At 42.3% G+C, this 12,450-nt stretch overlaps 1 protein-coding gene across 5 annotated transcripts in view; it reads right to left on the bottom strand.

Moving 5' to 3' along the window:
- The window catches only part of LOC110826712 (pseudouridylate synthase RPUSD2), a 210,933-nt gene that overhangs the window by 35,726 nt on the left and 162,757 nt on the right, over positions 1–12,450 (bottom strand). For all 5 annotated transcript variants that reach the window (XM_087357759.1, XM_087357760.1, XM_087357758.1 and 2 more), the window contains one exon: positions 1,376–1,463. In XM_087357759.1, the coding sequence (XP_087213885.1) occupies positions 1,376–1,463 (88 nt within the window). The remainder of the gene's footprint in view (positions 1–1,375; positions 1,464–12,450) is intronic.

A 12,450-nucleotide genomic window follows, 5' to 3' on the forward strand; every position in this document is an offset into this window, starting at 1 on the left:
CTCGGCCCTTTGATGTCGCTAAATACGAGCCACATCGGAAAATGTAATTTTTCAAGCAAACCTTTTACATCTTAATGAACCGGTTAAGTACGTCATTTAAGTAATAATGTTTCACGTGTTTGGTTGAAAAATTGGTGCAGGTAATAAAACTTTGATTTCAATCACATGTACTAAAGAATTGACAAATATGGACGAAAAAAATATATTAGCTTTTACACTAACAACAGGCTGTCCCAAAAATATGTACACATAGTCCTGACATTGTAAGGGTTGTGTAGGCACATTTTGGGACATCCTGTACATGTATATTTCATCCAGACGTGTTAAAATACAGAAACGAAACGTGCGGACAGACAGAACCCCCCCCCCCCTCCACCTCGGGGCCAAGCACTCGTAATTCTGATTCTTATACTTTAAACTGGTGAGAACGAAACAAAATCCCGGAAGAAAATTCCGTGAGCCAAGTGTAGGGACCCCGAACATCAAAACAGGCGATGCAAGTCGTCTACCACGGGGCTTCGTGGCGTTTAACGTACTCGGCAGAATGCGGATTATTATCAATACTTGATTGTAATACGGCGTTGGCGAAGCACTCCGAAATCACCGTTGTACGACTATAAATAAATTAAGTGTTGGCTCAAGGCGGTCTCGAGGTTCAAGAGCTGCCGCCCTGTTCCTCCGTTTTCACGACGAGAAATAATTGATGCAGCACAACATTTGTCGCGAAGACTACATACAGTCGATCAGCCGGTTAATAAAATCCCTGGGCTTTATGGAACGGAAAAGTTCATTATAGTGTTCACCCCCACCCCCCACCCCCATCTCACCGGATGCTATCATAAGCTAACGAATCCAGTTTTCACATTTTAATTATAAGATTATTTTTATTATTATACTCCCATCTGATCGCCACGGTGGTCTAGCGGTTAGAACGCTGGCCTTGTAATCCTGGGGTCTCGGGTTCGATTCCCGGCGGTGCCCGAATTTATAACTTGTGTTGGGCAAGGCCGTGGTCTAGGCAACACGGAGTTTTCCTCCGTGGCATCCCAACAATTACTCCATTCACACACAGAAGAAGGCAATGGCAAACCACTTCTGGATCATCTGCCAAGAACGTATATGAACAGGTCCCAGTCCGAGAAAAGGATGGAAGGATCCTGTTCATATGGACCTGTCGTCAGACAGAACACTAAATAAATAAAAAAAATACACCTAGGTTGTTCAATTGTCTCTTACATTCAGAATTTTTCACTGAAATTATCACCAACTCCACTGTATGAAACTTTGAATCCCGACTATCTTAATTAAGCGCCTTCCTACCCTGAATTTGTTAGTGAAAACGCACGTGTCACTCCGAACACGTGTATAAACTCACCATTCTCGATGTAGTAAGAAGTTTCATTGTAGCGGTCATCCGTGAAGCCTGGTCGCTTCGCTTTCAAAGCTTTCGTCTCCAACTTTGCCTGCAACAAGGACAGAAATTTGCGATCGATTATTGATATCACCACTTTCAATTCTTATTTTACTACACGTTAACACAACGCGTTCAATCGCATTCGACAAAAAGAATACGCCAGAGAAATGGCTGATTAACGTTTTGAAGATGAGTCTCTTCAAATAATTAACTTTTAAGAATGCAGTCCGTACCGCAAAGAAAACACTTTACTTGAACATTTCAGATATCAGATTTCTAAGGCTGTTGAGCGAATTAATCGCTGATTAACCTGAGAATTATAAACACAAAATTCAAAACAAATGTGTACTTGGAATATTCGGTCAGTATCCCTGATTTTAAGAAATTATACTTCCCATTTCGATAGGGTGACCTGTCATTTCGCAAAATTCAGGAACACTGTTATTAAGTCTACTGACAGCACAATTGAGCACACAATAACGTCATAATATTTATAAAACAGAACGCTGTCAGATTCACTATGAGATAAGAAATAGGATCAATTATACGCACAGTGTGCCACTTGGAACTGACGCATCGATGAATCAACTTAACGAGCTGTTTGCACATTACGCGATCCTACCGCGCGCGAGAACCCCTGGTTGTGTTACACTGATAAATCGAAGTGAATAGATAATACGGCATCCTTGATATGCGTCCAATTACCTTTGGCATACAAGCGGACTTTGCTATAACAGCAAATGTGGGCTAACGCAAAGCGACACACAATGAGCTCTGGGCATTGCAGTAGCTGACCGTTCAAAGGCTCAACGAACGCGAACCGACTGTTCCATGCCCTAAGTACAATACAGGGTGTCAAAAAATATGTGTGCACACGCTGTATTAACCGCCCAGTCTGGTAGAAGTCTGCCGACGTTTCAGAGGTTCCTGCTGCCTCTATCGGCAGTGAAATAAGTTCGCTCTACTCCAGTAGTAGGGTGCATCAGGAGACCTGCAATAAATCACGAAGGAGCCCGTTGCATTCTAGGAAACATCCCGTTTGGCTCATCCCTCCAAGACCCTCTGAACGCCTTCATCGTCAAACACTTGTTAAGATTTATAAAACTGAACTAAGTGCGATGTGTGTGGCCTACAGCTCACGGGGCTCTGTTCCGAGACTTTCCTGGAATTAATTAGGAAGGAGATTGATAGCGGCGGGCGTTTTTTACGGTGCGCTCTAATCTTGTTCCGCCGTTCTGTCGCTGCTACAGAAATTACATAAATTTTCGTACATTATATGATTTATTCATCTCTCTCTCTTACGTGGTTCGTTACTCGGATACGCCTGTTGGAACATTTTCTGGGAAGCACCCGGCAAATCTGCCCTCCCCTTCCGCCCTTAGGCCACCCCCACGGTCTCACCGACTCCAGGCCCGTTTCTCAGGAACAGATTTTATGAAAGCAGAAGGCTCAGAGCTGTAACAGTCAAACCCCGAACTTGCATCTGCCCCGGTGAAGTTCAACCAAATTCGAGTCTTCACATAACTCAATATTTCACGACCTTCCTTGGACCTTTAATAACTTTTAAACCGGCAATAAAAATGCACATTTTCAATAAACCCACACGTTCGTTGTCGCATTCACAAATACCTTCATACACGATCTTATCGTGCGTCAGTTCAAACCAATTTATGCGTTCACAACCCATTCATCTCAGATCCTCTTTAATATTATCATCACGTCTATTCATATGTCGTCCAAGTGTTCTAATATCGTCTCTTATTTAAAGACGCTGTCAACATCTCAGATTGCACAGCATCTAATGACAGGATGACCAAAGAATAAATGAATTTGAAAGGAACCGCTGGGATGTCTATTCTGGCCCTCAGGTATCAAGCAGAAGTTAATTTATCTGAACCAGGAGGTCTAGGCCTGCAGGCTACTGATTCCTCTCGTGTTACGAATCCGGTCCCGGCATTTGGCAGGACTCGATGACGAAGATATTGTGCCGTCGGAAGAACCCCTCACCTCCACAGCAAACCGCGGTACAGAAAGACATTGACCACGGGCAGAATGGAAGCCAGAGTCCCAGAAGACGCAGGAGGCCAGAGACTGACGGAGATACGTAATCGGTCGCCGGCCTGTATTTCTGTCTGACTGAGCTGGAGCGACAGGAAGTCAATTTAAAGCCGAAACGGAGAGGGGAAGCAGCTACTGTAACACAGACAGATTTCTTTCTCCACGAGTGATGAAGACTAATTGCAGATCGCTTCAGATCGTGTGAAAGCCTTCGGGCACGATCACTGATCTCACACAACTGAAACCAGACAACCGTTAACAGAGGCTTCCATTCCGAAATCAGTAGAAACTGCTAGTTCACTCCCCGGTTCAGTCGATGAATCGCTGTTCAAAGAAAAATTTGACAGCTCCCGAGTTATTGACGTCGCCAGCCCTTTGAAGAACGTACATCATCAAAATAACATCTGGAAATTCCGTTTCGTACCTCGAAACATGAAAAAAGATCACTAAGTTGACTGATGCTGTTACGATAACAATCGATCATTACTCTGACAGTCACGGTAACTCGTATATACACTCGTGGAAAATATGAATTGCAGTCTATAAGAGTAGGTGGTACATATAGTTACCACTGGATGTTTAAGGGCTAATATACAATAATGCTATGACTTGTTGAGCAGGTTCTGCGTGCCAATACAGCGGTAAGCCGTCATATGAAAAATGGCGTCTCAAATTATGTTGTAATTCTGTTGAAGAAAAATGATGACTTTTTAACCACGAATCAGAAGTAACGGCTAGATAATACAGCAACGACAATGTGGTCAAATGCACTAATGGGAAAACTTATATTAATGCATGCACAAATATAAGAATCGGACTTCCAGATGTAGTGGGTATTATGTGAGCTTTGTATTCGAGGGTCCCGCGTTCGTACCTCGCCTTTCGGACAGCCCTGAGATTTAAATGTGATTTTTTCCAGTGCCTCCAAACAAATGATACGCTACTTTCTAACAAGCCATGAATGAATGATTAAACTTCTTCAGCAATTAATCTCTCAGAAGCTGACTGTCATTCGTCATAGTACAGACCACGTAGTTAATTCAGAGTATTTAAATAAATCTTTCACTGCAATAATGATTCGCGATACACTAAAAAAAAGAAGACAAAAACTCAGAAACCGAGCATATTAATTTAACGAGTTTCTTGTAACGCCATTTTCCATAACATGGGACTGAATAATGGCCGTGGGTCGGTCGCCAGAGTCTCGTTTGTGGTACTGCCTTCGTACACAGAACACCCCCACCTCCGGCCGGCTACACTAGATGGCGCCTACTTGTGAGTGAAATTCAGAGCGCCTGGTAAAATAGCAACCACTGAGCAGGCAAGAGACAGCAGGGGTCCACAAGGCAGTGAGAGCGGACCGCGAGTTTTATGGGTTCTTACTTCTTCAAGAGGCGCCAGCAGGACGAAGTCTTTCTTCTCACCCACAATGCACGGCAAAGTAATTACGTCTGTAGCTCAGGAAAGTAAAGAAATCAAGCGAAGAAAGTTTTATATTTGCCGTAATACTTTATTAAGTGTATACATTCCTTGCACAAACAGAATAATACTTGTCTGTCGGCCCACCTCAATTTTTCGTTTTAGACAATACTCATACAGATTCAGATGGAAAAAAAAATTGTCAAGCGAAATTAACTTTCGTCTGATTTCAACCTCTCCACATTAATCTAACCCTTACCTTCTTCTTCAAATCATCTTGTTGCACAAAGCACATAACATAGAACACAATTCTCATTAAAATATACGATTTTTACATAAACATTATACCGACGTTTCAGACGTCCTGATGATGGAGGCAGCAATAATCTCTGAAACGTCTGTAAACTTCTACAAGATTACATGGCGCTACAGCCCAGAAGACAGCTACCGACACAACACTTTATTAAACACATAAATCGTGTATCATCTATTTAAATCGACCTTTTGCAACAAAGGTCTTATGGGTAACAATACCCACCAGCTGGTCCACAGCGACACGGACGGCAAAATGCGAGCGTCGGCGTAATCTGAGTCACAGGTGCGCGTCACACCAAGAGACATTTAAGTTCCCTTTTAATGATGGCGTAAGCCTGCAAGTGCGATTTTACAAAAATGGAAAACGTTCCCTTCAATCCCATTTTCAGATAATTCTGCTGCTCAGAATGAGTCATCATTAGTAATTGGTTTCTAAGCCAGGAAGCAGAGCCTCGCCAGAATGAATGGTTTCTTGGCCCGAGGGAAAATAATGTTTAATGTACAGCGCTTGAATGTAGCCAGGTAGCGGCAGGTTTACTCCAGGCCTGTGTGGTATTAAGGGATTAATCTGAAGCGGGGACACTGTTTCTTATAGTCAATCCACCTCAAAATTACGCAAACTAGGAACGACTGGGTAAAACTGTATATTCACCATCATCACCTTTCAATGACTCAAACGTGACATTTCAGTGACTCAAACGTGACATTTCAATAACTTAAACGTGACATTTCAATTACTCAAACGTGACATTTCAATGACTCAAACGTCACATTTCAATGACTCAAACGTAACATTTCAATAACTTAAACGTGACATTTCAAAAACTTAAACGTGACATTTCAACGACTCAAACGTCACATTTCAATGACTCAAACGTCACATTTCAGGTATTCAATGTAATTACAACGCCTGTTTATGGCGGATATCGCAAATTTCCTGGATTCAAATACGGAGATTGGCTGTTCTGACAGGTTCGTCGTTTTTTCCTTCCGGTATGTTCTCTCTGTAGACCATGACAGTTCCAAGCGACATCCCGTGGCATTTAGCTGCCGTATTCTTGCTCGATTACATTCATCTTCACCAGAATCCGAACCGTAGTTGTGATTCTAACAACCTCCCAATCAATAACGGCCTCTCTGAAGAAATTCAATCGATCATTAAATTCTGTGTTCTCACAGAAAGAGTTTAATCGCGTTAGCACACGAAGACGCCGCGAGACGCGAGCGCCAGGGAACGAGTTGCGTAACCCTTCAGGGTGGCTGGGAACATCAGCTGAGATCAGCAAAGAAACTGCCAAGAAGCGACAGCTGGCTGGCTGGCAGCCACGGGACCACGTCTGGAGTTCAGAACACGCGGAACTGGCTGTTATATGTATAGCACAAGCTCAGACAAGGCCCGGACTGGCCGAAGAAGGCCGTATATACGTGAAAGTGCAAGTGAGTTACCCGGTTATACAGATAATAACCTGCGATTACACAGAAACACCAGTCACGAATTTCACAATATCGACTGTAAATACTGTGTGAGTGTGCCTGGTGCTTAGTTAAGCACCAGGCTAAGCACTCGTATTGTGGGGTAGCGTAGCAACTCCACGCATTAACCAAGGCATTAGATGACCGCCTCACTCTGAGGAGAAACCCGGGTGTCAGATGGATAGAAAAGCTGAAGGGACCCCAGGGGCTGTCTGCGAAGAGAAAAATCCTGCCCTGTCGGGAACCAAACTCGGTCGTCCAATCCACAGCCTAAGATGGCTGTCTTCTGGGTTATAGCGACGTGGTAGAAGCAAGGGCCTCTGAAAAGTCGGCAAACTTCTACCAGACTACACGGCGCTATGACCCAGAAGACAGCCATCTTCGGACTCACGACCGTGTGAACCTCAAATCCTACAATCCACAGATTACTGACTACGGTGAGAGGGGCAAATATAGTGTGCGTGCGTATTCCTGTGATAAGTTGACCATGAAAGTACATCCTGCGACGACTATCGGCGAGTAAAAGAACTTCACAGCCTTCGTCATAATCCCCACAGAGGGCCGGGTGCCAAGATGGACCGACTTTCTGACCATCAGTTGTAAAATAACTTGGAGTTGCACCGAACGTCTGTTCTGAAGCTTATTTAGTGATGTACAGACGAGGAAGGAAAATGTGTAACACTGTTTGAGTCTACGTCAAACAAAGGAAACAACACCTGATGAGAAATATTGCATGTTACGTCATAAACTACGTCACAAGGACCCTTGTGGGAGATCTACACACGCCTAACCATTGGGACTAGTCCTGACATTCAAGAATGCACATTCTGGTGCATCGGACATTGCTAAAATATGATATTTCGAAAGAAAAACTGGTATATATTCAAACTAAAACTGGAAGGGATTACCAAAATTTGGAAATCACACATTTTCCAAAACAGCTCTTAATTATGATCATTTTTATGAAGTTCCTGGTACAATTAGCAAGTACACTAAAATAAACAACGGCATGATTTAAGAGTCGCGCGATTATTACGACGACACGTATCCAAACCAGAAAGGGAATAATTAACCTTTACGTCAAACATCCGACACCAAAATCAGAAAAACGTTAGAAAGTTTCGCAAATGCGACATGAGGGCTGAAACATTCCATGGAACAAATAAAGAAAGCACGGTCCTTCCTGAGAACCTAATACCAACCTCAAACAGACAAATTCCCGCCTTTCGCGGAAGAATAATTTCTGTAAACAAAATGAAGTGGTCCGTCAACAAAACTTTTTCATTATTTAAACTAAAGACAAAAAGAACGTTAACCATTTAGGGTTCACAGCCAGTCACCTAACCCCATCCTCAGCCAGATAAATCCAATTCACACACCCAAAACATGTAAATAAACTTTTTTAATTAATTATTTAATTAATTATTCTTGTCCGTCTATTCACAATTTAAAATTTAAAATTAAGATAATTAAAATATAATGTGATGTTCCTTATCGAAACATTCCATTTACAGTTAGAACATCTTTTTCTTACGACATGTTTCGGTTCTTAAATGAACCATCTTCAGGTGTATAAAAATTAAAGTTATATAAACTTAAAACTTAATCGTAATTTCATATATACATAAACAACTATAAAAAAGTTGCATATATGAAATTACGATTAAGTTTTAAGTTTATATAACTTTAATTTTTATACACCTGAAGATGGTTCATTTAAGAACCGAAACATTTCGTAAGAAAAAGATGTTCTAACTGTAAATCGAATGTTTCGATAAGGAACATCACATGATATTTTAATTATCTTAATTTTAAATTTTAAATTGTGAATAGACGGACAAGAATAATTAATTAAATATATATCTTCACAATATGACGCAACTATACCAACTTATGTAAATAAACGTCAATACTACTCAAAGTATTCAATTCTTCTGTTCTTTGCGTACGAGACTTCAGCACTCAGTATGTTGTTCACGTTTTTCCTATCTGCGCCACTAATTTCCCAGCATCTCGGCCACTTCTCAGCTCGCTGACAATAAAAGTAATCAGACAGTTCCTTTCGCCGCTCCCACAACAAAGATCCATTTCCCCGGAGCCTCGGACTGGTTTATCACACGGATCTAAGATACGCAGAGTTATTCACCCTGTCTCCATGATTCTTCTAGTAACAACAGAAATAAATCAGAGCAAAATAAAGAAACTTCGTGTTAAAACTGCTCACACACACACGCAGAACAGCGCAGTCCAAAACAAACATAAGCACTCAGATAACTCAATAAACTTCGTCAGTGCTGAACAAAGTATTACGAAAAAGGGTAATTTCAACCCTTTCACCCTGGCCTCAAAGAAGCCCGTCTTCTACCGGGGGTTCGCTTAGTGACGTCATCGTTAAAATCTGACAGACGACGTTCTGTTTATACGCCACTGCATTCATAATTTCCTCACCAGAAAGCAGAGAGTAACTATGATTGGTTGATGACGTAAAAACAATTAATGTGTTACTTTTATTGTAAATTACCGTATTATTTCGGCCAGGAACCAATCGATTCCTAATCTGATACAGTGCTAAAATGTACGACATTCATAATGCATCGCATGACTTTACATGTAATGTATGTGGAAGGTACACCATTTTTTTTTTAGTGTTCTGTCAGACGACAGGTCCATATGAACAGGATCCTTCCATCCTTTTCTCGGACTGGGACCTGTTCATATACGTTCTTGGCAGATGATCCAGAAGTGGTTTGCCATTGCCTTCTTCTGTGTGTGAATGGAGTAATTGTTGGGATGCCACGGAGGAAAACTCCGTGTTGCCTAGACCACGGCCTTGCCCAACACAAGTTATAAATTCGGGCACCGCCGGGAATCGAACCCGAGACCCCAGGATTACAAGGCCAGCGTTCTAACCGCTAGACCACCTCATCTTATTATTATTTAGTGTTCTGTCTGACGACAGATCAGGTCCATATGAACAGGATCCTTCCATCCTTTTCTCGGACTGGGACCTGTTCATATACGTTCTTGGCAGATGATCCAGAAGTGGTTTGCCATTGCCTTCTTCTGTGTGTGAATGGAGTAATTGTTGGGATGCCACGGAGGAAAACTCCGTGTTGCCTAGACCACGGCCTTGCCCAACACAAGTTATAAATTCGGGCACCGCCGGGAATCGAAGCCGAGACCCCCAGGATTACAAGGCCAGCGTTCTAACCGCTAGACCAAATTTAAACCAGATACGCAATCCCATCACAATTCAACATTTTACCCTACAAGACACAAACGTGATTTTTTAAGCACTCGGGTTGTATCGGCGCTGTCTTCCAACTGCAGCGCGGTCAGAAATGTTCACCGCTGCTTGTTAGAGACACCAAATACGTGACGTGCATGCAAACTTGGTCCCGAGGCTGTAATTCGTAGTATTTTCCACGCACGCAGCTTTGTGATTGGATTAAACTACTCTGAAACAGTTATCTCCAAAAAACAGACGTACGCGCAGACCTTGGTACGTAATTCAACTACTTCCTAATTTCGACCATCACTAATTCTCCACCTTAACATTTGAAGTTTTCCAAATACAATTGTGTATCAGTTTATCATCCCCCATTCGTGCTATACTTCCAACCCATCTCACCCTAATTCCTCTGATGTCCCTAATTACAGGGGGTAAAGTGGGCACATTCGAATAGGTCATAGTATTCTATTCGTTTGGCCTTCCTAAGTGCTCCTAAGTTCAATAATTTGGCGTCACGCACACAAGGTACGCTAACGTGTTCCGTCGTGTCCTGATCATAAAAGTACATCCGAGGAAGACAGAAAAAAGACCGGTCGAAACGTTTTAAGTTCGTCATGAAACTGTTTATTAAGAAGGAAAAGGTTAAAACAGCTAATGTAACTAAAGCAGTCCCACTGCAAACCATGTAGGCACTTGGGGGGAGAGGAGATATAGCTCCTACTCATTCTTGACCTCGGCACTAGATGGGGTGAGTAGTTAGCGTCACGCCCCGGCCATGAAAGGACCCCGGTACCCATTGGATAGGAGACTGGGTGGGACCCAGAGGCTAGAGGAAAAATCCTCTGCCTTCGTCGGGGATCGAACCCCGGTCGTCCAGTCCGCACTATACTTAACTCACGGTTAAAAGAGAAGTGGCTTTCTTCTGAGATGTTTCACCGCGTATCCTGGTAGAAGTTGCTCGACGTTTCAGAGGTTATTTCTGCCTCCATCATTAGGAGAATGATGATCACTCATGGCCCTAATGACGGAAGAAGAAGGCCTCTGAAACGTCGAGCAACTTCTACCAGGATACGCGGTGAAACATCTCAGAAGAAAGTAATCTTCATGCTCGTCACAGAGAGAACCTGACAATTCACCAGGTTTCTTAATTAATTCCTTCATCTGTGGATTCTGTTAATGGAAATACATAATTTCCCTTTATATAGGAATGCAAGAGGAATTTGTCCTACAACAGATTAACAAAGAAACATAATGATTCAAACACACAACAACGAACAGCACTATTTGTTATTATTAAGCACTATTACAAATAAAACGAACTAGAGACGAAGCTCCTAATACGAACATTGCACCTGTCATAAAACAAAAGCGAGATTAAATTCGCATTTAAATATGGTTTCTGGTTTGTCCGTGTAACAGGTGAAGAGCTGGCGGGGGGGGGGGGGGACGCAGCCAGTCACTCATTTCCACATGTGCACACTGAACACTTAATGGGGTGAGGCGATAAATGTGTCGGCTTCGAGCATTTTGTCTACTTTTATTGTTTAAAAAGTTAATGGCTTCCAAATGCACGAGGTAAAAATACCTGTTTTAGAAATCCTCGTAACAGATCCAATCTTCGTCCCATTTTAATCGTAAAATTCAGGAAAAAAAAAAAGTAGAGATTTTCAGAAAAATGTCTCTCTTTACGTATTGATCAGTCTAGACTTGATTTATGCGTATTAAGTGACTGAGATCAATTAAATCAAACCGATACGCCGGCCATGAGTCAACGCAAATATTAATTTCGTTTTAATAATATACCAAACTATAAGAACCGAAAAAAGGTTATTTGAAACATAAATCAGTGCAAAAAAAAGTTGGTGTTAACCTTCCCCGCTTCAGATATACCAAAAGGGATAAAAATATCATTAATAATTATCATCATTACTTCTACGTACATCAATAAACTTATCGTAGCTGCACGCAAATAAGAATCCGCGAGAAAACAAAACACTGCCTGCGTATTTTCACGATGATTAAGCACGGCTTATTCATCGTCCTGATGATGGGGGGCAGCAAGGACCTCCGAAACGTCGGCAGACTTCTACCAGACATATTCGAGAACGGTCAGCTTCACGTCACGGCTGCTTTACCCCCGTAGAAAGAAGTCGGTACTCAGTGGACAGACAGCACTGAATGCTGTGTCGGAAACACCCTGCCGGGATTTGAAGCCCGGTCATTCGATCCGTAGCCTAGCTGATTCAGTTACCGCGGGTCTCCTTTAAGAAACAGCCATCGTAAATCCCTCGAAATACTTTTCTGCAAGCCATTTAGCTTCTGCGATTACAGCATTTGCTCCAAACCGCGTACGAGAAAGTAAAAGATTTATATACGACCGTATTATTATTATCTGAACGTCGCAGTGGACCGAGCAAAACGTTCCAGAGGCTTGAAGCGTGTTTTACTGGAATTTAGTCCATTCCAGACTCTAGACGGAAAGATAATGTTTGCAGACAGACGTCATTATAGAACTAAATAGCCATTTCGAATACCCACA

The sequence above is a fragment of the Zootermopsis nevadensis genome, unplaced genomic scaffold (assembly GCF_977971745.1).
Source record: "Zootermopsis nevadensis isolate Lab colony 2312 unplaced genomic scaffold, Znev_1.0 Znev_ptg000028l, whole genome shotgun sequence".
NCBI lineage: Eukaryota > Metazoa > Arthropoda > Insecta > Blattodea > Termopsidae > Zootermopsis > Zootermopsis nevadensis.